General features: G+C 41.6%; 2 protein-coding genes across 6 annotated transcripts in view; one reads left to right on the top strand and one right to left on the bottom strand.

The window, feature by feature from the left end:
• The window catches only part of AMDHD1 (amidohydrolase domain containing 1), an 85,217-nt gene extending 71,306 nt beyond the window's left edge, over positions 1–13,911 (top strand). The window contains exon 8 of the mRNA XM_056574299.1: positions 13,769–13,911. Within this exon, the coding sequence (XP_056430274.1) occupies positions 13,769–13,795 (27 nt within the window). The 3' untranslated portion in view covers positions 13,796–13,911. The remainder of the gene's footprint in view (positions 1–13,768) is intronic.
• Positions 1–27,535, bottom strand: part of HAL (histidine ammonia-lyase) — a 66,626-nt gene that overhangs the window by 22,335 nt on the left and 16,756 nt on the right. For 3 of the 5 annotated variants that reach the window (XM_056574289.1, XM_056574287.1, XM_056574291.1), the window contains exons 2-13: positions 23,019–23,292; positions 21,745–21,805; positions 20,586–20,613; positions 15,844–15,918; positions 15,535–15,607; positions 15,386–15,452; positions 14,182–14,219; positions 11,990–12,115; positions 9,900–10,039; positions 9,714–9,761; positions 7,419–7,566; positions 7,239–7,334 (exon numbers count right to left, since the gene is read on the bottom strand). In XM_056574289.1, coding sequence (XP_056430264.1) covers positions 7,239–7,334; positions 7,419–7,566; positions 9,714–9,761; positions 9,900–10,039; positions 11,990–12,115; positions 14,182–14,219; positions 15,386–15,452; positions 15,535–15,607; positions 15,844–15,918; positions 20,586–20,613; positions 21,745–21,805; positions 23,019–23,265 — 1,147 coding nt within the window. In that variant the 5' untranslated portion in view covers positions 23,266–23,292. Of the gene's footprint in view, positions 1–7,238; positions 7,335–7,418; positions 7,567–9,713; positions 9,762–9,899; positions 10,040–11,989; positions 12,116–14,181; positions 14,220–15,385; positions 15,453–15,534; positions 15,608–15,843; positions 15,919–20,585; positions 20,614–21,744; positions 21,806–23,018; positions 23,293–26,230; positions 26,254–27,535 lie in introns of those variants that run through there. The other 2 variants (XM_056574292.1, XM_056574288.1) reach the window with 2 other exon arrangements.

Genomic DNA, 27,535 nt, shown 5'->3' with positions numbered 1-27,535 from the left:
ACAAAATTGGCAGTAAGAATACATAAAATATACATGAAGCAAACCATACAGAGCAGGACGAACCAAAATATATGATAAATAGAAAAATAACATATTACATAAATAATTTAAGGCTCTTATGCATGTTTCTGGATTAAAAAAAATATAAACACCCAAAATATGATGAATGATAAATAAGAATGAACAACCAAACATAGATATTATATTAGCAAGCCACTATACTGAAATATCATAAATAAGACCTACATAACTGATGCATATAAGATTATATAAATTGAAACACCAACAGAGCATTACGGTGGAATATCATAAAAATAAACTGAATGGTCTTCAAACAAAAAGCACCCCTGGCACACTAATATATAAAATACCAAGTGTAGATAGCACAAATGTCCCACAGGTTAATGCACGAGCTCTAAATAACCGCATGAAAAAAGAAGAAAAAATTGTATGAAATAGATTTAAGTAAAAACATTTCTATGAAAAAAAATATGTATATGTATATAAAAAGGAGAAAACCACAGGAAAAAATGCAGTCAATAAAAATACATTAGGTCATTCCTAAAGTTAAGACCCGATGGAGCACGAGTTTCCATTCTAAGAATCCAGAAAGCTTCCCTTGTAGGAAGGGCATGCAGCCAGTCGCTTTTTCAATTCTCTGGATCTGAATGGTCTCTCTTTTACCTTCATGTTTTTCCACCAGGTGTCTGGTTAAATCAGACATAGACCTGGACGAGAAATTGGAATGGTTGGGGAGATGTTCATAAATTCTTTTCAGTTTACGGCCAGTACAGCCTATGTACTGCAGTCTGCATGTACCACATGTGACGCAGTACACGACATGTTCACCATCACAGTCACGGTGCGGTGCGGGGGGCGGGGCATTATCGGTTTATCGGCAAGGTAATTGCCGATACCGATAATGCCCAAAATCGTGATTATTGGCCGATAATATCGGCCATACCGATAATCGGTCGATCCCTAATTCAGAGTATTTGTTAAGATGGTATGCCACTGCTATTTCCACTTTATCATGCGGTATGCAGCTACATAGAGATGTAACATCACACGATACCCATTCATAATTCCTACTCCACCCAATTTGGGACATTGCATTTAGAAGAGACTTGGTGTCTTTAATATGACGAATTGTTCACATGACCAAAGGTTGCAACATATGGTCAAGCCAATTTCCTAAGCGCTCTAAGAGGGAGTCAATCCCCGCCACTATGGGGCGAAAGGGGGGAGGGAATATGCTCTTATGGGTTTTAAGAAGAGCGTGAAAAACCGGTATTTTAGGGTATTTAGGGTTTAGAAATTATTTTTGTTTTTTGGTGATGATGTTGAGTGAGAGACCTTCTTCCAGTATACGTTCTAGTTTAATTCTGACAGTCTTAGTGGGGTCAGATGTAATCTTTCTATATGTAGTTTCATCACTCAACATGTTCAAGATTTCCCTCTCATATAATGCTATATATATATATATATTATATATATATATTATATATATATATATATTATATATATATATATATTATATATATTATATATATATTATATATATATATATATTTATATATTATATATATATATTATATATTATATATTATATATATATATTATATATTATATATTATATATTATATATATTATATATATATATATATATATATATATATATATATATGTATAGGGATTATCCTTTAAATCCTTTAATGCTTTATGTTCCTTTTTATTGAAATTAGTCAGTAGCTCCGGTGTCTGTTTCTCCAAGTCTCGTAAGTCCATTTCCACCCCCCGCTGGTATACGTCCATCGCCTCTACTCTGGAATTGATGGGGTAGAAGCCGGGATTGGTTGTAGGAAAGATGTTTTTTGTGGAAGTAGCATTTGCACTTCTGTTCATAGATAAAGTTTTTAAATCCATAAGGTCTAGGCATGTGGTTTGATCTACAAAACTAGAATGGAGTGGCATATTAGTGCATCCTATGTCATTCAGTACCTGGGGTTTAGAGTCAGTTTGATACGGTTCCCCTGTGTCCAAACAAGAGAAATGTTTTTTTTACAGTGAGGGGTCAGATGAATTTATTTTCATCCCTGATGGTTCTAGAGGCGGAGCAGAAGTTTGCCAACCAATAAAGGTGAAATCTGCAGAGTACGAGTCCAAGATATCAGGTCGGTGACCCTACAACCCAACACAGAGACCATCATCTGTTGCCGTGCACGTCCTGGAGTAAGGAACAAGGATTATCAAGCCCTGCTGCAGCCTATGCAGCTGGAAGATCATCCCCTTGTACGAGCTGTGACAAGCAGCTCGTCCCGTTTACCAACGGGAGAGTCCCTGTCCGGTTAGTCAATCTGTCTGATGCTGCTGTGTTACCTAAGTACACCCCAGTTGCCCAGCTGTATCTTCTAGAGTCAAGGGACATCCTAACAGAACGCAAGGTGGCCCGACAGCGTGCGGCCTAAGTAGCTGAAGGATCCGGTGCAAGTACTCCTGAGCCCTGGTAGGCGCAACTCCAAGTAGGAGACTAGACTACCCTAAGGGATGAAGTCGAGGGAGTCATCAATGTTGCTATAAAAGGTACCACGAGGCTTTCAGTAAACACTCCACAGACTTTACGCATACGTCTATGATCCAGCACATTCTCCACCGGCGACCGCCCACCTATTAAAGAAAGACACCGTCCCATTGCGCAAGGCATGTATCAGACTGTCAAGAAGATGCTGGCCAACATGAAAGAGGCGGATGTCATTCAAGGGAGTCAGAGTCCCTGGGCGGCGCCCCTCATGTTGGTCAAGAAGAAAGCTGGAACTATTCCCTTTTGTGTCAACTACGGGAAGTTAAACAATGTCACCCACAAAGATGCTTATCCTCTACCCAGAATTGAAGATTCACAGGTCAGGTCAGCTGCTTACTTCTCCGCTCTCGACTTGACCAGTGGATATTGGCAAGTGCCTATGGCTGTGGAGGACCAGGAGAAGACTGCCTCTGTGACACCCATGGGACTGTTTGAGTTTAAGAGTATGCCATTTGGGCTATGTAATGCCCCTGCTACTTTCCAGCGTCTGATGAAGGGGTGCCTGGGTCATCTGAATTTTCAAAATGTCCTGTTGTACCTGGACGACGTCATTGTGTATTCCAAGTCCTACCAGAAGCACCTTAGTCATCTGTCAGAAGTCTTCCAAGTCCTGATTAAGCATGGGCTGAAGATCAAACCATCAAAGTGTCATCTGCTTAAACCTCAGGTACACTACCTAGGTCATGTCAGCGCTGAGGGAGTCCAGCCTAATCCTGAAAAGGTAGACTGTCCTACCCCGCACACGGTGAAAGAACAGGAGCTTTCTAAGATTCACCAACTACTACCGTTGCTTCATTCCCCACTTTGCTCAGGTTGCAGAACCCCTAACAGCTCTTCTCAGGGGTACGGCGAAGGAGAACTACAGTGGAAGACTACCTGTTGAATGGGCCAAAGAGCAAGTGACAGTGTTCCGAGCTCTTAAACACCTGTTGACAGAACCACCCATCCTGGCGTATCAAGATTACAGTCAGCCGTTCCGGTATACTGATGCCAGCTTTGAAGGTCTGGGAGCTGTCCTGTCTCAAAGAGGGGCAAGAGGGAGCAATAGCCTATGCCAGTCGTAACCTGCAAGGAGCATAGAAGAACAATGCAAACTACAGCTCCTTCAAGCTGGAACTCCTCGCCATTGTATGGATCGTGACTGAAAAGTTTAAGGACTATTTAGCTGCCATGCCATTCACTGTCTACACGGATAATAACCCGTTGGCCCATCTGAATACTGCCAAATTGCGTGCCATCGAGCAGAGTTGGGCCTCCAGATTGGCCAACTACAACTTCACCATCAAGTACAGAAGCGAAAAATCAAATGTCAACGCCTATGTACTGTCTCGGATGGCCCCCAATGAAGAGCCACCTGTCGAAGATGAGTGGAAAGACGTGAAGAATCTCCCATTTTACCAGAAGTTCATGAGTCAGAATGTTGTGACCACTCTAAAGAACGGTGAACCCAGGTCCGAGAAGGTCCAAGATGACCTATATACCTGGAAGACTCTACAAGTCTAAAGTCGAGTCATGGGGGATCTGTTGGACTATCTTCTTATGAAAAAGGTAAGAGTCTGTGGCGACAGAGGAAGTGACTGTTCGTGCACAAGGGACTGTTTTTTCGAAATTCTTTGGATCCGGTCTCTGGTGATCGACTTCATCAGACTTCATATGGTATCTGGTTCCCTGAAGTGACGGGGCAATGGTCCTCAATGCGGACCATGATCAGTCGGGACACTTTGGAGTCCCCAAGACCGAGGCTACTGTCAGACGAAGGTTCTACTGGATTGGAATGCGGTGCGACATCGAGAAATGGTGCAGTGAGTGTGCAGTCTGCAACGTCACCAAGAACGTGCGCAAGACTACTGCATACCACCCTCAGGGAAATGGGCTCTGTGAGCACATCAGTCGAGTTTTTATCCACATGCTGCAAGCAGCGTCTGTGTCAAAACATGAAGAGTGGCCTCGATTGTTGCCTGAGTTGCTGGAAATTTATAACAATGCGGTCCATTGTTCCACAGGATACACCCATTTCTACATGATCATGGGCAGCTGCCGAAGGACCGAACGTTTGGACTTCAAGCTCCCTTCAATAACTTTCCGCAAGCTTCCATGGAGTGGGTCTCTGACCATCAAAGAAGAGTCCAGGAAGCCAAAGAGATTGTCAACAAAAAGATGGGCGAGGCTCAGCAAAAGCAACAGCAAGACTCTAACAGTCATGTCTCCACCAAACCCCTTCAGTTGGGTGACAAGGTCTGGCTGCGGAAATTTCCGAGGTCCCACAAACTGGATTCCATATGGGAAATGGAGCCATACATAAAATAACGGCCATACCCTACCTAGACTCTGATGTGTACGAGATCCAGAAAACTGAGTATGAGCCGCAAGTCGTCCACCGTAACCAGATAACGTTATGTCTCAAGGAAGACCTGCCTGAAACCTCTTGTACCTACTCCATCAGCTGTCACCTGCAATTGAGTATGTGCCAGGAGAGTGGATCCACCCATCCATGGATGTCCCCATGTTCTCTCCCAGCTTACCTGCAGTCTTCTGTGTCGTGCCATCCCCGGGGCCGGTGCAATCAACCCTAGTCGCCTCACCATCTCCAGTTCTGTCACCATTGGCATCAGTCTACACCCCGATTTCCAGGTCTCCAGTGTCTGCCAGTCAGCCCGAATCCTGATAGTCCAGAACCAGCTCCAACTCTCGAATTTGATCACCAAGAATCCCCTACAATTACAGTCATGACAAGAGCTCCCGAAGAGGAAAGTGTTCCTGATTCACAAGAGGTGGTGCTGCGTAGGTCCCAAAGATCTACACAGGGCCAACTGTCAGCAAGATACAAAGATTAAGTAACCGTTAGTATCACACAGAGTCACTAAGTACATATATATATTCATGTACACATATCAGCCATTTCACTAGGGCTGTAGCATTAACCATAAAACAGTCCACATTAATGTCTCAATAAACTGTCATATGGCTAATGTATTTTCTCTTGTGTCCTCGTGCTCAGGATACTTTCCTGGCCAGAAGGTATACCTGTAACCTGCTATGCACATATCAAACAGTCAAAGGTAACAAATGTCTAGAAAGGTCTAGTCTAAATGACATATCTAGTGTTCGGGGAGAAGTGTGTTATGCCAAGGGGGACCCCAGTAGCCAAGGAATTGGGTAAAAAGCCTCCAACAGCCCAATCCATCTTATATTGTGTCGACAGTTGCATAAAGTGTGTTATAGTCAAGTGTAATATTATCGAGTCATGTTCCTAAAATAGTCATAAAAGTTTATAAGTCTTTAAAGCATGTATGGACATTATACAAGAACTCTTTATTTTCATTGGTCATACTAAGGTTCAGCCTGGAAATGGACGTTAAGTGCAATGCTCCAGGACTGCATGTGGCCCGTGACCATTTCGTTCCTCCGCCCTCCCGGACTGGGTGTCGAGGGAGTCTTTATTCAAGTGGGGGAGCATTTCTGGACTTTGGAATTTTTTTACGCTTGCGCCTTTGACTATGTGGTTTAATTAATAATATACTGTATTTTAATAGTTTTGACATTTACGCACGTGGCAATGCCACACATTTTTATATATATATATTTTTAAATGGGAAAAGGGGGGAGATTGAAACTTATTAGAGAAGGGGGTTAATGTGTCTTTATTTTTTTATTTTTTTACACACATTTATCCTTTGGATAGAGGATATGATGTCAAGGGGCAGAGTACCCCTTTAAACATTGCTCCATACTAAGTACTTTATATTGCAGTGGCATCTTTCAGCAGCAAACTGTGCCCTGCCACACTGCAAAAGTTGTTCAGGAATGGTTTAAAGAACATGACAAAGTCATGGATAAATCCATTTTAACAAAACGCATCGGAGGACTGGTGAGGTACTGGGGTGAGTCCTGTGAGCTCTGTATGGTAGGTTACATATCTTTATGCACCTGGGCACTTTTTACTATGCTCTCAGGCTCATGGATAGGCACTTTATTTGTGAGGGACTATTATGGCCCTATTATGTATGTACCATTTCCCTCACTGATTTACTTTTTCTATTGGTTGGCAACGCATTTTGATACATGTTTCCAGAAATACAGATTACATGTAATTCTCTGTTCCTTTGTTTTTTATATGACCTTTTATGGACCTTGTTTGCATTAATTAAGATTTACCCTATTATTACATTTTATTATTACCCAACATTTTTTTTTTCTAATAAAAAGGAGTTAATATAATGAATTGTGTTCCTCACAGGGAAGTTTGTTACTTATACCCTGACTCTAGTGTAGGGACATTGTTTCCGGTATATAAAAGGGTTTGTTGTTGTTGAAAGGGTTCCAAATTCCTTACATTTTAATCCAGTTAAGACCATTTGTGGAGTGTGAAGAAAGTATAAATCTGATTCATGGAGGCCCCAACTCACAACCAAGAGAATTTAAAGGATCTGCTGCAAACATCTTGGTGGAAGATATCACAAACATCCTTTAAAAAGGTCTTATGAAGTCCATTCCTTTATGGATCAGAGCCGTTTTTGTGGCTAAAGGGCAACCTACCCAATATTAGACAGGTGGTTTCAATGTTATTGGTGTGTATATTCAGTATAATTTACATATATCTTTGGTTCAATAGTTACATATTTTTATTACTACTTGTACAAAGGTCATTTTAAAATACCAGCTATCTCTGAAGGGTGATGATCTGAATCTAGAAGTGATCTAAACCGAAAAGCTACTTCCACCTGTCCAGGATGAGGCCTCAGTCTATGGATGTCTAAAAGAAATAAAAGCTCATTAATATCTTATGATGGCATGTGTCCAAGTGGTAATTCATATCACAAAGACAATAACTACCAACCAGAATCAAAGGCCCTTGTAGTTCCCTTTAAGACTTCCAGTGTAAGAGCTGCAATAATGTCCGCTTGCTTGGCGATTGCATTAGCCCTCTCCACAGCCTCACAGCCTAAGGATGTGATCATCTGTGTACCATTGATAAGAGCAAGTCCCTGCAAAAAAATCCAAAATATCAAAAATGTACTCTGTTCAGAAATAAATTCTCATTTATTGTATTCTCTCTTATAAACACTGGTAATAAGACATAATATTGACTTCAGCATTATGTTGGTTTTATTAATTTAGAATCAGTAGCAGATTATTGATGTTATTTATATGTAAAAGGAGCCAAAATTATTTTTTTATCTGACAGTGACAAATGTCTACTAGTACTGAGAAATGCAATTCTGTATAGTTATTACACAATGGGGGAGACAAAAGTGTGTGTGCCAGAATTTTGTTATGACTGAATGGTTAATAATAATCATAATAATAATAACTGGCACGTTATTAGACAGATTTTTAAACCAAATTAGAAAAAGAATAGATATTTGGTCAGTGGCTTATCAGAAAGTGAGCGTGGGTGAGTGGACATCTTTTTTGTCTTAAAGGTAAGCCAACTTAGGCTAGAGAAACAGGCTTCACTCACTCCGGACATGAGATCCTCAGCACTTCTGGACACCAGCATGTGTAAAATACAAAAGCTTTATTTCTTTCTTCAATATAAAAGCATGATAGGGGTACACATTGAGGTAAAAACAGGGTTACATCACGTTGGTTTTATATTTTTCATATGTATTCAAAGGTTGCTATGGACAATGTATTCCTGCAAGTAACTTTTAATATACTAGCGTTTAATATACTAAGACGTCTATGAAGTTCTGTTACCAGTGGCAGTGTTCATTACAAGTCAGCAAATGAAGGGTTATGGCAAGTTCCAAATTGGGAAGGGATGTGCTAATGTGGAGGGGTTATGTTACAATGTGTATATTTATTCGGCTGAATATTTTCTCCCAGTGAGGACCGAAATGCGCTGGTCTGTTTTTACCTCAATTTGTACCCCTATCATGGTTTACTATTGAAGAAAGAAATAAAGCTTTTGTATTTTACACATGCTGGTGTCCAGACGTGCTGAGGATCTCATGCTCCTGAGTGAGTGAAGCCTGTTTCTCTGTCTACCTTGTTTGCGTCAGCAATGCCCTGACAGCACCTAGACCAGTGGGGGGATCGTGATTTTGTTCATGGGAGTAGGTGAGCGAACTCTTTCTTTGTCTTTAAACATCCAACTTAGGCTAGACGCACTTACATTTTCAAACAACCTGAGCCACTGTTAAACAAACAAAGAAGATGATAGGCACTCACCAGTAAATCCAACAGGTAACAAAGAGGTTTTATTCAAGAAAAGTGCAGGTGTAGACACATGGCATAGCGATAGAACGGATGCTGTCAACAACAGCAGTGATAGCTATTTTGTGCGCCAGGCACACATCCTTTGACCCAAGTGCGCCTAGCGCATGAACTAGCTGTCACCCCTGCTGCTGACAGCGTCCGTTCTCTCGCTATGCCATGTGCGTAAACCTGCACTTTTCTTCAATAAAGCCTCTTTTTTTTTTTTTTTACCCGTTGGATTTACAAGAGAGTACAATTCATCTTCTTTGTTTGTATACATTGGACTGTTTTTTCTGAATTGAGCACCCCAGGATCCATAGGATTTTGCTGTGATCTGCATGGACTATGTGACATGGTGTGTGGATGTGAGGATAGAGTTTTTTTTGTGCAGTGCTGAGTTCTGTTTCTTTGAATATTCATTGAGCCGCTGTTAAAACCAGTCAACCAGATTTTTATTTATCTTCACAATGTATTTAAGAATGTGGTAAGGAATTACATTTTGACATGTAAACAGTATTTTATTTATTTTTTCACCATTGAGAGTATGTATTAGTATGTATTAAGCAATTATAATTTGCCACCTATATAATCAATACCTATGACCCTAATCTTAAATGACGCTTTTGGCTCACTGATTGAGGTTCCTACGGGCTCTTTCCACATCCCTTCTTTCAACTTTAACATAATCAACGCATAACATTCTGTTTCACTTTGTCATTACGGGGTACTGAGTGCAGAATGATGGTGAAAACTTTTTTTTGTTTTTTTTTTTTAACCACAAACAGTAACAAAATGTAAAAAGAGATGTAAACTCTTTTTGACGCACAGGAGTTTACACAGTCCATAATGTACGCATAGCTCCACAAAAGAAGATTTTATTATTGTGCCTTTAAATGTGATCATACTTGCACTCATAGTCTAAAACTCTTACCTCTTTGGGTTTCAAAGATACTGGTTTCAAACCATGAGCCTCAAGTACCTGAATAGGGAAAACAAAAACCATTTACAAATTCAGCAGTACTAAAGTTCATGTTTTTCCTGTCATTTAATAATAAGACTAGAATGGGGTTAGGAAATTAGGCTCCAAATAACCGTAGATTAGATGATCATTCCTTACATATTTAGCATCAGCCCAGCCACTTTTAGGGGACCACATCTTTCCTTCACCTATTAAGCCCAAAGCAAGATGAGACAAAGGGGCAAGATCTCCACTGGCTCCAACTGTGCCTTTCTCTGGGATGTATGGCAAGCAGCATGCTAGAAAACAAAATGTTGCTTCCACAATCAATGTACAAACAAGGCACACATGTGAAATGGAAAAGGAAGTTTGTTTACAGCATTAAAGGGGTATTACGGCCTTATACATCTTATCCCCTATCCAAAAGGTATGCCGGGGCCTGCACCAAGATTGTGGGGGTCCCAGCAGCGGGACCCCTGCGATCAGACATCTTATCCCCTATACTTTGGATAGGGGATAAGATGTATAAGGCTTAAATACCCCTTTAAAGGACTGTACAGGATAAAAAAAATTAAAAAATTACACGTGAACTGTATAACTACCGTATATACTCGAGTATAAGCCGAGTTTTTCAGCACGATTATTCGTGCTGAAAACGCCCCCCCTCGGCTTATACTCGAGTGAACTCTCTCCGCCTGTCAATCCCTTCTCAGTGGTCTTCAACCTGCGGACCTCCAGATGTTGCAAAACTACAACTCCCAGCATTCTCGGACAGCCAACGGCTGTCCGGGCATGCTCGGAGTTTTAGTATTGCAACATCTGGAGGTCCGCAGGTTGAAGACCACTGGTCTAGAGAGTCCCACATTTTTCTGGAGATAACGGACATTCCACCATACATCTATTTTGCAATCAGACTAGTGACGTTGCCTTGACAATGACGCACAGGGACGTTCATGCACAACATCTCTGTGCGTCGTCATCAAGACAACGTCACTAGTCCGGGGCGCAGACAAGAGGGCCTCCCGGTGAAGATGGACAGCCCGGAATGACTAACCGTCCCCACCGGACGGTTCCTGCAGCATAGATGGCCTGGACCAGCTCACCCTTCCCACCGAGGGGAGGTGAGTAGAAAACTAAAGGGGGGGTCTGGATGATGACGAAGGTCGCAGTGGTCTTCAACCTGTGGACCTCCAGATGTTTCAAAACTACAACTCCCAGCATGCCCGAACAGCCGATGGCTGAAGGGATTGACAGGCGGTGATGATGGAGGGGGGGGGGGATGATGACGCGAGTCTGGATGATGACGGGGTCTGGATGATGAAGGGGATCTGGATGATTACATGGGGGGGGGGATGATGTATTTCCCACCCTAGGCTTATAGTCGAGTCAATAACTTTTCCTGGGTTTTTGAGGTGAAATTAGGGGCCTCGGCTTATATTCGGGTCGGCTTATACTCGAGTATATACGGTAATTTGTTTGCAGGAGGCTGAATTATACTAGTACATGGATTGCAGGATAAATGTACCAGGAAAGGTTAAAGGACCTTAACATGTATAGCTTGGAAGAAAGAAGAGACAGAGGGGATATGATAGAGACTTTTAAATGCATAAAAGGAAATCAACACAATAAAGGAGGAGAGCATATTTAAAAGAAGAAAAACTACCACAAGGGGACAAAGTTTTAAATCAGAGGGGCAAAGGTTTAAAAGTAATATCAGGAAATATTACTTTACTGAGAGTAGTGGATGCATGGAATAGCCTTCCTGCAGAAGTGGTCGCTGCAAATACAGCGAAGGAGTTTAAACATGCATGGGATAAGCATAAGGCTATCCTTCATATAAGATAGGATTCAGATTATTGGGCAGACTAGATGGGCCAAATGGTTCTTATCTGCCGACACGTTATATGTTTCTGTGTTTCTATACTGTCAGTCAGCTCTAGATTTGTCATGCTCAGAGCATAAGTGTGAAAGAGGATGTGCTGAACCTCTATTTCCCCCATCCTGCCTTGACTGGTTGCCATACAGGGCTCATCTTCCAGCACTAAGCAATGCACGTAAAATCAAGTCAAAGAGGTGTATCTGGGTGGCTTAGCACTGCCTTCTTGACACTTAGCATGTGCTCTGAGCATGATCTAGAGCTTACAGGTTCCCTTGAAAGTTGTCTTCATGCATCCCAACTGTCAATTCGAAAAATAAAGCTTAGCAGGCCCTAGAATTAGAGCAAAAAGGTTTCTCTTGTGCCAGCTTACCATTGAATGCTTCAATCACTTGCTGAAGTGTCCCAAGTGAAATACCACTATATCCTTTTGCTAAAACATTAATCCTCAAAGCCAAAAGCATACGGGTACGGTCAGGACTTAGTGGCTTTCCAACACCTGTTAATATATCAAAAATATTATACTTAAACATGTATTCCACTAGACAGGTGATAAATGCTAAATGATGGTCTGACTGACAGGATCCTCTAAGAATACCGAAAGGGGGACCTCAGTCACCCACCGCCCCCAGGTTCAATCTTGGGGCTACGAAGAGTGTAAATGGAGCAACAGTCGAGCATGCACACTGCTGGTTCATTCTAAGCCTATGCCACCAACAGAAACAGCAGAGCACAGTGGGTCCCCAATACCAGGGCCAACTCTGCCTATTGGCAAAATAGGCAGCCGCCTAAAGCACCCTCTTGATAGAAGCGCTGCTCTGCCTGCCTCAAGAAAGTTAGACAGCCAGCATCTGAACCACTCACTCAACCAGCTCAGCCAGCAGCACCACCATAACCACAGGTTTCTACACCAGCACAGATGGGGGTTCTTTACTGTAAGAGCAGTGAGACTGTGGAATGCTCTGCCTAGCAGTTGGTCATGGTGAACTCTGTAAAAGAGTTCAAAAGGGGCATGGATACATTTTTTTGGAGAACAACAACATTACAGGTTATGGATTCTAGATTTATAGGGACAGAACGTTGATCCAGGGATTTATTCTGATTGCTATATTTGGAGTCGGGAAGGAATTTTTACCTCGAGTATGAGGGTTTTTTGCCTTCCTCTGGATCAACTCAGTAGGGACTCATTAGGGATATAGGTTGAACTTGATGGACTCTGGTCTTTTTTCAACCTTATGAACTATGTCACTATGTTACATAAGGAGGAGGTTTGTTACAGTGTTTTACCTTAGTAGTAAGGAGATTACATGAGAAGGAGGTTAGCTACAGTGTGTCACCCCAGTAGGAAGGAGATTACATGAGGAGGAGGTTTGTTACAGTGTGTCACCCCATTAATAAGGTGCTTACATAAGGAGGAGGTTTAGTAGTGTGTCACCCAAGTAGTAAGCTAATGACATGAGAAGGGGGGCTTGTTGCAGTGTGTCTCCCCAGTAGTAAGGTGGGGCGTGTCAAAGGGCGGGCCAATGGGTGGAGTCAGGGGGCGGCAAAAATCCCCCACCGTGCCCAATTCTGATGATTACTGGGGATCCAATGGATCTAAACATTTACAATCTAACTCAAGTTAGGAGGATACCATATTAAAATTAAACAATTTATTACATGTAGATCAGATTTTGTTGTCTACACTATTTTCTGTGAATGTGGATATTTTTATGTTGGTAAAACGATACGCCCACTCTTTCATAGAATAAGAAAACATTTCAGATCTCTTACTACTGGAGTTGGTGCAACTAATTTTATTTATTTCACATGTCACAGAATATCATAGTGGTTCCACCAAAACACTCAAGTTTGCTGCCATAGAAAGATTAGGACACATGTCAAGTAAAGTGAACAGGCAGCAACAATTACTTGTTAAAGAGGCGAGGTGGATTTCAAGACTGAACGCCACCGAAGGTCTCGGTTTAAACGACAGAAATGAAAGAAGTTATAATTGAAGTTTAAACCAGCCTGTTTTCTTGTTTCACACTTAAGGAGTTAATATACAGTTGTTTTTAAGTATTTTTGTATATACCTGTTGGTTATTCACCTGGTTACCATGGTGATGCACACCTTGTCTTTAAAAACACTCCCTCTCCTGTAATCAAGCTAGGGGCCTGACGAAGCGCAGTTTGCGTGACACAGACCATTGCCCAACGCACTCCCCCACGCCCCTCTGCACCTGTCCGCTCTCCCGCACTCCATGAGAACGCCAAGTTTTTCTTGATGCAATAAAGAAGCTTTTCTCTATCAAAAGACCAGGTGAGTGCTTCATCTTTTCATATATTTGCATTGGATTCATATCTTGTTTTATATGTGAGCACTGAGAGGGTCTAGCGGCTGCAGGAGTTACATGAATATTCCCATATGTGAAGTAACAGTGCCGGGTTGTTTCTGTGTTGGATATATTTCCAATCTAACATTTATTATCTATCCAGTGTTTCTGACTGGAATATCCTTTTATGCTCACCTTAAAACATGTCAACCAGCACAAATTTTACAATAAAATAATGAGTAAACCATTACCTGCTGAATGGGAACGCACAAGATTGACTTGAAGATCACTAAATGGGAAGAAAAAAAAAACAAAAAAACATGTACACATGTAGACCAGACACTATTTCATAATTCAATAAAAATGATAACTTCTACTTAATATCTCCAAAGTCACGTTAGATCTATTTCCATAATTCCTATAAATGTGAATGGGAGTTATAGAAGCAGTGTAGGACCAAATATACTGTTTGTGTAACAGAACCAGATGTGTGTGTGGGGGGTGGGGTGAAGACGACTGGACAGTTTTGGTACCTTGAAGCTCAAGTGGAAAAATTAAAGCTTAAAAATAACTAATGGTCTGTACTGTCAAACTTTGAGGTAAATAGCACACAAATAAAAAAAAAATGAATGGCCATATTGAGGGAATATTCTAATATACTGTATATACTCGAGTATAAGCAGAGTTTTTCAGCACCATTTTTTGTGTGCCGAAACGTCCCCCTCGGCTTATACTCAAGGAATGGGAAAAAATAAAAATAAAAAAAATATCGCAGGCATACCGGTGGCGGTGGCGAGGGGATGGGCCGGGCCATCCATCGTCTCCCTTCTATACTGCAGGGATCATCCGACTTCCAGTGGGGATGGTGAGCCGCTCTGGGCCATCCATCTTGACCAGGAGGCCCTCTTCTCCGCTCCGGGCCGGCCCTGGACTAGTGAAACTGCATTGATGCTGCGCACGGCGTCAATGCAGTGTCACTAGTCAAGGGCAAGCCCACAGCGGACAACAGGGCCTCTTGGTCAAGATGGATGGCCCGAACCGGCTCACCCTCCCCACTGTAAGTCTGAGGGTCCCTGCAGCGGCGTTGAACGGCTACTAAGGAAGGACTGACAGAGCTCCAATTGGGGGGGGGGGGGTCTGGATAATGATAGGGGGGGGCAAGGTGGATCTGTATGATGGGGGGGGTCTGGACGATGACAGGAGGGACGAGGGGGGGGGTCTAGATGCTGACAGTGGGAGTCGGGGCTTATACTCGAGTATACGGTAAATCAGATATAAAAACAGATTATTTTCCCTGTCGGACTAATACAGAAATCAACAGAAAGAATTCCCCTGAACCAAAATCGGATCCATAGTAGAGGCCCCGTATGGAAGTACTTTAAAAACTCCATAAAGAGTTTACAGAATGCCACTAGTACACTCCACAGTATCGTAATGCTGGCATATATTACTTACTGAAGCTGGCTGATCGGGATGACAGTGCGAGCAAACTTGCCAAATCCTGTAGTAATTCCATACACCACTGGAATAAATTATATACATAAGAGAATGCACAGCAATAAATAAGTCGCCTGCCCATAATTTCACAAGAACCATATGAGTACCTTTCTGGTCTTTCACAATGCTTTGTATGAGAAGTCTGGACTGCTTTACTCTCTGTTTGGCCTCTGGGGTAAGCTAGCAAAAATTAGAAGAAAAAAAAAAAAAAGCTTTATTTTCACTAACTTAACTACAGATAGAAAAAGAATGCAATGTTTTAATTTTTCTTTTTTGAGTGTTAAAAATTGATTTCTATATATTTTTTTACTTCATGCATACAACCTGCTTCATTGTTGAACTCAATCTAAGTTTCCCATATGGTTTAAAACAGGCATTCTAATATAAGACATGCGTAATCTGAATAGGACATTTACCTTTATTTTATAGAGTCCTTTTCCTAGGTTAAGCAAATCTTCTGTTGTCAGACTGTCTCCATCCATTTCAATATACTGCATAGATAGACTGTTAGTGTCATAAAATTTAAACAGAGGCATACTGATCCATTACAGCACACAATAGAAAAAGATTTATCAGAATATCATGTACACAAGCTTTTCTCATTGGGTAAATGGGAAATGGTGTTCAGTTGTAAATAGACAGTTTTCTAGTCAGTGCCGTTTCCATTACAAATAAATCTGATCACAAAAAATAAATGGATGGTGCAGCTCACAACTATATACTGGCCGAGGGGAGGTAGGCAAATACACCTATACCCAAGGTGTGTAAAGCAATATTCAATAAACAGAATAAAAAACAGCCTACACCTCTAGGACAGTAGTAATTAAGTGTAATAATAGATTGGATGGCTGAGACCGTGCTTCAAATATAAAAAAATATGCTAATAATTAATATACAGAGATTCCCCTCACAGGGGCCTTGTGGGGGCAAAAATTACATTGATAAGTCATGAGACATAATAAACTATAAAAAAAAATTGCTAGATAGACATGAATAAAATTAAAGTTGTAACTGCAGTCTGACTGTTAGTCCAGCAGTCTGCTTTGACTGATAATACGGTATGTAACGAATAGAGTAAAGTACATGATGAATGTCCAGAATAATGTCCAACATGAGCAGATAGAACACTGTAGAGTATATATGGAATTATCTTACCAGGTGTTGATATGCCCTCCTGGATCCCGCTTTGGTGGGCTGACCTGTGGGCGCTTGCATGTGCCGGCACGGCTGGTTCAGGCCCCTTCAGGAAAGGGGTCGAATATTTTATATAGAGCACCCCGAAACGCGATTAGCCTAGCCTGTATGCAGTGTGACTGATATATGGAGTTTCACCTATATCCATATGGACTTTCAGCTGTTTTGAGTCCAAATCCAGCAGATCCAATATAACGCTGAGCACAAGCCAGTTGCCACTGGTTTTACCCACCATCCCTGTGATCCATTCTCCGTTTCACCTGTTGCCCATGACATCGGCTGATCCTGTGTTCTACCTTTGACTTCCAACGTCTGCGACTCCCACTGACTGCTGACGTCAGAAGCCATCCACACGAGGGAGTCCAACGAAAACCATCTACAGTTGGTATCTCCGCAGCTACCGCATGGCAAACACTGGGTACAGTGCCGCCTGAACCAGCCACACCGGTGCATGCAAGCGCCCACAGGTCAGCCCACCAAAGCGAGATCCAGGAGGGCATATCAACACCTGGTAAGAATTCCATATATACTCTACAGTGTACTATCTGCTCATATTAGACATTATTCTGGACATTCATCATATCCTTGCATTTACTCTGTTACATACCGTATTATCAGTCAAATCAGACTGCCGGACTAACAGTCACACTGCAGTTACAACTTAATTTTATTTGTATGTCTATCTAGCAATATTTTATTATGTCTCATTAATTATCTATGTAATTATTCCCCCCACAAGGGCCCTGTGAGGGGAATCTCTGTATATTAATTATTGGTATTTTTTTTTTTTACAAATGCATTCATTTTTGATATTTGAAGCACGGTTTCAGCCATCCAATCTATCATCTATTATTACACTTAATTACTACTGTCCTAGAGGTGTAGGCTGTTTTTTATTCTGTTCTACAAATAAATATGAAATTAAAATAATGGAGTACTTAAAAAGGGGTACGCCAAAAGGATAGGGGATAAGATGTCTAATCACAGGGTCCCCACAATCTCTCATGCAGACACCCACCTGTGGCAGTTACAAAGAGCGATGTTCGCTCCGTGCCTGAAGGGTCACGACTACGTGGCCGGAGTTTCGTGATGTCACGACTTTACCCCCTTGTGACACCCCGCCCCCTCGATGCATGTCTATGGGAGGGGGCGTGAGGGGGCTCTGTGCAGCTGCCACAGGTGGGTGTCTGCATGAGAGATTGCGGGTGTCCCCAGTGGCGGGACCCCCGCGATCAGACATCTTATCCCCTATCCTTTAGATAGGGGATAAGATGTCTTTGGGCAGGAGCACCACTTTAAGGCTTAAAAAGAGGTACCACAAGGTAATTGCTTCTTAATGTAGCATTTATCCAGTTACTTTTCAGCAGTGTGAGGTTCATGCAACCAGTGTATACAAACACTACTTATATGCATTGCTGCCAGCCTTTAAGAATAGCTTTTGGTAAGGTTGTAGACTTTTTGAGGAGCCCCATCCTGAACTACTACCTACACACCCTCAGAACAGCTATGTCGATCTACTTCCTTTTTTTCTATAAGCAAAAAAAATAAAAAATAAAAACAATTTTTCATCCAGCAGGCACGATCAGTTAAATGGGCACTACCATTTTTGTTAAATCAATAGATTATGTAAAGATTTGATTCTTTGGAATTTGGTTTAAAATGTGTATTTATGTGAAATGCACTCGTACATATTCCTCCACTAGGTGTCTCTTTTCTGTTCATATCACCGTCTAGTGCTGGCCACTATTACTTTTTTGTCTTGGCTGGCAGTTGATCCAAGACAAACTGCAGGACAAACAGAGCTTTGTTTGCACAGCAAAAAGCCCTAGTGTGTGCACAGAGTCACTAGTTCATCTCTTGTAAGCCAGAAAGACCAGAGAAAAAGTACACTGCTCAAAAAAATAAAGGGAACACTAAGAAAACACATCCTAGATCTGAATGAATGAACAAATCGAATGAAACACTTTTGTCTTTACATAGTTGAATGTGCTGACAACAAAATCACACAAAAATTATCAATGGAAATCAAATTTATCAACCCATGGAGGTCTGGATATTGGGTCACACTCAGAATCAAAGTGGAAAACCACACTACAGGCTGATCCAACTTTGATGTAATGTCCTTAAAACAAGTCGAAATGAGGCTCAGTAGTATGTGTGGCCTCCACATGCCCGTATGACCTCCCTACAATGCCTGGGCATGCTCCTGATGAAGCATCTGCCAACTCCTGGACAGTCTGTGGTGCAACGTGGTGTTGGTGGATGGAGCGAGACATGATGTCCCAGATGTGCTCAATTGGATTCAGGTCTGGGGAACGGGCGGGCCAGTCCATAGCATCAATGCCTTCCTCTTGCAGGAACTGCTGACACACTCCAGCCACATGAGGTCTAGCATTGTCTTGCATTAGGAGGAACCCAAGGCCAACCGCACCAGCATATGGTCTCACAAGGGGTCTGAGGATCTCATCTCTGTACCTAATGGCAGTCAGGCTACCTTTGGCAAGCACATGGTGGGCTGTGCGCCCCCCCCCCCCCCCCCAAAGAAATGTCACCCCACATCATTACTGACCCACCACCAAACCGGTCATGCTGGAGGATGTTGCACGCAGCAGAACGTTCTTCACTGCATCTCCAGTCACGTCTGTCACATGTGCTCAGTGTGAACCTGCTTTAATCTGTGAAGAGCACAGGGCACCAGTGGCGAATTTGCCGATCTGTGTGTTCTCTGGCAAATGCCAAACATCCTGCACAGCGTTGGGCTGTGAGCACAAACCCCACCTGTGGATGTCGGGCCCTTATACCACCCGCATGGAGTCTATTTCTGACCGTTTGAGTGGACACATGCACATTTGTGGCCTGCTGGAGGTCATTTTGCAGTGCTCTGGCAGTGCTCCTCCTGCTCATCCTTGCACAAAAGCGGAGGTAGCAGTCCTGCTGCGGAGGACTGCAGATTCCTCCACATCTCCGTATGTACTGGCCTGTCTCCTGGCAGCGCCTCTATGCTCTGGACACTACGCTGACAGACACAGCAAACCTTCTTGCCACAGCTCGCATTGATGTGCCATCCTGGATGAGCTGCACTACCTGAGCTACACTGTGTTGTTTAAGTGTTCCCTTTATTTTTTTGAGCAGTGTATTTCTTCAACTGTGACCCTAAGGTGAACAATAAATTTGCATAGAGGACTGCAAGGTATGTAACTGGTGATTACTGTCTAGTACTGACAGCTCTGCTCACAAGACTGAGGTCACAAGTTCCCACATGTAATTAAGGAACATTCTTTTGCCTGTTTTTGGGAAACCTGTCTTGGTGGTAAAATCTAATTAAAGGGGTATTCCAGGCAAAAACATCTTATCCCCTATCCAACACCATGCCTTCTGATGACATCACGCCATGCCCCCTCCATTCATGTCTATGGGAGGGGGCATGACAGCCGCCACACCCCCTCCCACAGACATGAATGAAGGGACGCGGCGGAACGTCACGAGAAGGTGTGGCATTACATCACATCTCCAGTCCCGGAAACCACAAGGTTTCCGAGTCTGGAGACGCAGTCCTGCACAGAATGAGGGTGCTGCAGGGAGGTCCCGGGGGGTCCCAGCGGCGGGCCAACCACAAGCAGACATCTTATCCCCCATCCTTTGGATAGGGGATAAGATGTTTTTGCTCAGAATATACCTTTAAATGGGTTCATCCAGGAATAGAAAAACAGAGCTGTATCCAAAACTAGCACGACACATGTTCCTCCCTCAACCTCAGTATTTATAAAATTTTTACATTTCCAGCAGTTGTACTTCTCATGGTACACCTAGTCAGCAGTCTCTATAGGCCATAGACCTTAGTATCACCTGACATGCCCCATATATTCTACATACACACACATATATATATATTATGTAGAATATAAATATATGCTGCTATCTCATCAGTGTAGAATTTTATTTTATAAAGATATAAAGAACTCACCTTTTCAGGTTCTTTATATTTGCTATATCTATGTATGTGTTAAAGAAATTCAAAAGGTATGTTTTGCAAAACTGAAAAGTTACTGATAAAAAAAAAAAAATTAAAATGCATCCTGCAGTATATAAAAATATAGGTATAAAGAAATTTCTTTAATCCAGCATGTGCCAGTCCCATAAATAAAATAATCCTGCAAGATCACACACAGAAGACTAAGTAGAGATAGCCTTCTAAAAATATATATATACATATATATATATATATATATATATATAGATAGATAGATAGATAGATATATATTTTACAGCTAAACACATTCTGTTACTATTCTGTCTTGCTGGAGGTTATCCACTTCCAACAAATGAGACCCTCACCCACCACCAAAACCCTGAAAACCCAACTTTTGCAGAAACTAGCTAACCACTTTACCATAACCATGTTGCCACTGCACTACTATCTGTACAGCTGCTTTCCTCACCTAATGCCTCTCTCTCTTCACCCTATATATTGGAAGCCCTCGTGGGCAGGGTGCTTACTCCCTCTGTACCAGTCTTTTTTCATTCATGTTTATTGTACTTGCTTTTATCTTATGTTATGTACTTAAGCCCCTTAATTTTATGTATTTAATGGCACTAGTATTTATATGGAATTAATGGCACTTATAATAATAAAAAAAATTACAGATGCTCAATATTCCTAACAGGTCCTACTGATGCTGGAGTAAGGGGACTCTACTATATATGGCAGTGATCTTCAACCTGCCGACCTCCAGATGTTGCAAAACTACAACTCCCAGCGTGCCCGGACAGCCAACGGCTGTCCGGCCATGCTGGGAGTTGTAGTTTTGCAACATCTGGAGGTCCACAGGTTGAAGAGCACCGATATATGGCATGGGTGTTTGAGTAACGTACAGTAAATTTATTATGTGCATCAGAGCAAACTGTTATAACACTGCCACCATCAGGCATGCACAGCAAACTGCATAAGAAAAGGTCACTTATCTGCACATGCAGTCAAGCTGTGGTCACTAGTGCGTCCATACTTGTTGACCAATGCAATTCAAATATTTAAAATCCTACCCCCTTGTCCGACCTTTGATAGGTATACACATGTTCAGAGTGCCTCTGGCTAGAATAATAAAGCTCTGTTAAGTAAAGGATACAAATGAACACCTTCTGGTTGAGATGGTATAAAATCTGGAGACATCACATCACCTTCCACAACTATAGCAAGGGGAAAAAAAGTTATAGAATCAAAGTAAAAATAAATAAAAAATAAGATACTTTCACACAGTGTAGATTAGCTCAGTATTTGGAGTTAATATTCTTAAGAACTGGAAAATAAAAGTTTCTTCTATTATGGGTTTTCTTTGTTTAGGTTCCACCTCCTTTGCATAAAAATGCAGAATATATATATATATATATATATATATATATATATATATATATATAAATAAAAAGAAAAATAAATATTTAGTAAATTTGAGTAGCCATATTAGTCCAGTGTGCGGACTATATATATATATTTTATTGACTTTTACAAATATACATACAATCATAACTAGTCACGTGAATAAAAAAATAAAAAATATCCACCCTAACCCTCCCCCCAGATATATATAAAACTAACTTTGCAGTATGTGAAAAAGGCCTAAATGTTACATGGAAGATTGTCAACTTGTAATATACATCTCTCCTGCTTGACAGCTAAAGGCACATACTATGCCACTGTACTATGCCACTGTGTAATAGTACTATACTATGCCACTGTACTATGCCACTGTGTAATAGTACTATACTATGCCACTGTACTATGCCACTGTGTAATAGTACTATACTATGCCACTGTACTATGCCACTGTGTAATAGTACTATACTATGCCACTGTACTATGCCACTGTGTAATAGTACTATACTATGCCACTGTACTATGCCACTGTGTAATAGTACTATACTATGCCACTGTACTATGCCACTGTGTAATAGTACTATACTAAGCCACTGTACTATGCCACTGTGTAATAGTACTATACTATGCCACTGTACTATGCCACTGTGTAATAGTACTATACTATGCCACTGTACTATGCCACTGTGTAATAGTACTATACTATGCCACTGTACTATGCAACTGTGTAATAGTACTATACTATGCCACTGTGTGCATTTAATTTTGTATGCAGGCATGTGAAAGCTTTTCACAAAGATTCATATGAAATTGGGGAAAAAGAAATTGGAGCATACTCCATATGTTATTTACGCTCTCTTGGGAGTATATCACTATGTAGTAGCGCATGAGGTGCCTACAGGTCAGCAATACTGATATGTAGGGACTCCATGCGGTGTACACAGCATCAGCTCTTATACAAATTATCAATGTCTGGATACGTTTTTATTAGCGTGCAAAAGATTTAAAAATAAATAATTTGAAACTCACCAACTTCCACAAATTCATTATCCTCCAATGCAACTTCTAGTTTGTCATCCAGGTCCAGTAAGCCCAAGCCTTTACATCTCCTCAGGTAAAACTGTACATTCTCTAAAGTTACGAAACCTCCATTATCAGGCTTGTTCTTGATGTATCTCCTCAGTGCTTCCTTACCAAGGCATCTAATGGTTTTGGAAGTATCGTTACAAGGTACAGACAGCCATTCTCCTCTCACATGCACGGTGTATCTTGGCATAATTCTTGATGGAGTTCCTCAGCCTGACTACAGAAGATGATGCTTCGAATTAGTTTATCTGGTCACCAACTCTGCCTTTAAGGTTAATGATTGAGAGGAGGCGACCAACTACAGGCAGTGCCCTAAGGCACACCCTTCTCTGTTCTTAAGAGAAACACACTGGTCCACCAGCTTCTAGATTTCCTCCAATCAAAAAGCACATACAGTACAGAGAGGTAAACAGTGAAAAAAGGCACATACACAAGAATACACAAATTATACCAAAAAAAAAAGCAACACCACTAGAATACAGTGATCCCTCAACTTACAATGGCCTCAACATACAATAGTTTCAACATACAATGATCTTTTCTGGACCATTGTAACTTGAAACCAGACTCAACATACAATGCTACGGACAGTCCAGATCTGTGAAGCGTTTCAATGGCTGGAAGATCTGACCAATCAGAATGAGCAATTTACCGGTAAAACACCTGTATTACTGAAGTGCATGCACTGACTGGTGTCTGGTAGCGCCTCCTACAGTACAGGGAGGTATTACATGTTCTGTACTCTTTACCTGTGCCAGGCGACCCCATGTTACTTTTTTTTTTAGGACATTGCATGTACTGTACAGGACCCTGAAGAAGCTCCTGTCCTTTACATAGACCAGAGTTTCCCAAGCAGGGTTCCCCCAGCTGTTGCCGAACCACAACTTCCAGCATGCTGGGATTTGTAGTTTTGCAACAGCTGGAGGCTCCCTGCTTTGGAAACACTGACATAGACAGTGATTTACAGCTCCCAGCAGATCTTTCTTACTTTTATATGTAAGGTTTGCTTTATCTATATTAGTTATCTACTTATTTTTCTTTAACTCTCACTTTTTCCTATTTTTGATGACATTTTGGTGCCTTTATAACCAATTACCAGGTTTCCATAGAGTTCTGGTCTCAACATACAATGGTTTCAACATACAATGGTTGTCCTGGAATCGATTAATATTGTAACTTGAGTGACCACTGTATATAAATAAATCATTCCTCTAGTTCATACAAGAGGTCTCATTTCAAGGCATTGTGCAGGTGACATTCCCAATCCCCACCTGGACTGATCTTTTTACCGTTTCTAGACCCAAAAATTCAAACATCTTTGTACCACCCTGATGGCACTGTATAAAATGGCTGGCAGCACCAGAGTCATTATCAATATCCTTTTTTTTCAATGTATGCTTAAATATTCGACAGTTCCTGGATTGATTTTTTTAGTTTGGCGCATGCAACATACATTATATCACCATATATAAAGTAGGTGGGATAACAATTGATGAAATCTAGGATATTAGAACATTTTTTGCCCATAGGAGGAGGTGTACTCTGACTTTCTGTTCAGAGAATTTACTGTCACCTCATTAATAGAATCAGTTTTTCTTAAACCGCACATTGGAATTATTGGATTTTACATATGAACTAGGGGACCAACTAAGGACCTGTCCTGACATGTCACATCTGCAGCCATCTTTTTAGATGTTTTTAAGCGTGCATTCACACATGCATATTATTCTGCTGCTGATTTAGCTACTTATTACCTTCAATTGATAGAAAAATCAGCAGCAGAAAATTATCAGCAAAATACAGCATGGAGAACTTACCCTGAGGATTTAAGCTGCGGCAGATTTTTCTGCTGCAAAAAAACCACAGCAGATTACGTTGACATTCTTCTGCAGATTTTTTTTAGTGTGGAACGTCTGCCGCAGCTTAAAAACATGGGGGAATCGCTACACATCTGCCAATGTGAACGCACCCTTACGATACATTCACAAGAGTGGGTTTTGGGCGGATTTTCTGCACCGGATTTGGCTAAAATTTTCTTCAATGGGTCAGCAAAATGGAATCCTTAGGGCGACCCCGCCTTCAAACCTCACTGAGCATGCAGGACTGATTGGTGTCCCAGCACCAATAGCTGTCCTGTGGCTTTGGACTGTCTTGGGCAGCTTGGCCGCACAAGGTGTTAGGCCTACCAGAGTTCTACAGTTTAATTATACGTATATTGTAATGTCAGATAATATAATTTCTTAAATTAGTTATATTATTGTAATGTATATAAACGTTTTATATGTGACTGTACCTTTAATTAAGAGAAGTGAACCCCATGTGCCTGCCAATGGGAACCCCAAAAGTCTTCCCTATGTAGTGTAGTGGGGAGAGGAGTTCAGTCTAGCGCAAGCTGAGCTTCAGTGTGGTTAGGGTGTGTGTGTTGTGTGCTCTGACGAGAGGCCTACTTCAAATCTAATCTCTCAACTGGTCATTCTGCAAGGATTACTCGCAAGGAGGAAATTCATGCCCCTGCGGACAAATCTTCAGTACCTTGACAGGACCCTAGCTACCAGGATTCAATCTGCCATCTCACAAGTCAGTATAAATCTGTTTGGTGTAAGCACCACAAGTCCCAGCAAGGCAACAAGGCTCCCAATGGGTTACGCTGTATGTGTATTACCATCTGCACTCAGCTCTGTAAAAATCTGTAACCTGACATCGGTGTGTTCATTTACTCCCAGTGTCTGGCCCAGGAGAAGCTGTCCACATCCTGGGACCATGTATAGGATAACCGTGCCCTGGTGTCACAAAGTAATCAGGTATTTTTACTAACACCCCGTGGACATCACACTGACGCTGGGTAGCCCTGTGTGTCAGCTAAGAAAAGAATACGGGGCATATTTCCCGATGCGAAGCAATTTTGCGCAATGTGAAATATGTTGCATATACGTTGTGTGTGACCCTACCCTTAGAACGTATTCACACATACTGTATCATATTTGATGTGCTGGAATTGAAGCTGCAGATTTCAATGTAAACTAATTGAATGAACACAGCTTCAGATCTGAAGCTTCAAATCCTGAACATCAAATATGCGCAGGATACTGTTCGTGTGAATACACCCTAAGGGTAGAATCTTGTGTGGTGTCCTGGTACTGGACCTGGTCCCGTACCTTAGTCGTGGGTCCCCATAGTCAGAGTTCCTCCGTGCTGATAGGGCTCTCGTGGTGGATTAACCCCTAGTCGCCTCCTAATGTAATTAAAACTGTATATATTTAATATATTTTACTACTATAGGTCACGTGATGTACCATAATGCTTTGTACTAGGACTGACCGGTTTGGGGAACCAATAAGCTTTGATCCTGCCCCTTCTGCATATAAGAGCGCTGTATCCAATAATCTCTCTCTTAGTTACGGACTACCAGATCTGTTATAGCAGTGACAAGACAATCTAGGTCTGAAGCCTTCCACTTCAGCCGCATTCTAAACCGTTAGTTAATCCAACTCCATCCTACTAAATCCTACGTGACTACTGAACCTAAACATACCTCTAAATTCAGTGGAACAGCGTACAAAAGGAATCAAAGCTCATTTCCTACAAAGGCCCAGCCAACCTGTGAGGAGCCTAAATCCCAGTCCTCTTGTAAAGACTTTTTTTTTCTCTCCGAAATTCTTATTTATTGAAGATTTTTCAATACAGAGAATAAAAGAAGAATAGCAAAAGGCAAATAGCCAACAAAGTAATACAGGAATAATCCGTCAAATATACTGCATAGAAATTATACAGTTCAGCACTGATGAAAGTGGTATAAAGTGAAAGCATTCATAAATATCATAAAAGCAGTCCACTGCCTGAATGTATAAGAGAATAGAGCTTACAGGAATGGTGCCAGCAATTCTATAGAAGACAGGTATTGTAGGGGAGAGAGGGTAGCGGAATATACAAGAGTGGGTAGAAGGGGGGGGGGTGAAGGGAGAGAGTTGGTGGGAGTAAGGGATCGGGAAGGGAAAATGATAGGGAGAGGCATAAGATGGGAAGTTAGGGTAGTTTGGAATGTGAGGAGGTTAACCATGGGGTCCATTTATCTAGGAAACGTTTATGAGTTGCATCACCTAGTGAGATCACCTTTTCATAAGAACATGTGAGATTGGTGGCAGCATGTAAAGACTGTTAATTGCATCCTGCATAAAATCTGCAGTAAAGTTATTTCAAGTTTATTACAATTCCGGCTGTGGACAATCCTTTATTCCTCCATATCGCTCTTGGGACGGGTGGTGGTAGGACATATATAACTAGAGGAAGCCCTCACACTGGCGTTACGACAATCGAGAGTTAATCCTATACCCAGCAACACTACATCGCAACACCCCTGTTCAACCCTACACCCCCCAAGCTACCACACTTGGTAAAGAACAGGGTGGTACCTATATAACATATGCTGATGTGTTTGTCTTTCTGAAGCTTTCTTTTCTTTA

Source organism: Hyla sarda, chromosome 4 (assembly GCF_029499605.1).
Source record: "Hyla sarda isolate aHylSar1 chromosome 4, aHylSar1.hap1, whole genome shotgun sequence".
NCBI lineage: Eukaryota > Metazoa > Chordata > Amphibia > Anura > Hylidae > Hyla > Hyla sarda.
This window is presented reverse-complemented; position numbering and strand designations above follow the sequence as displayed.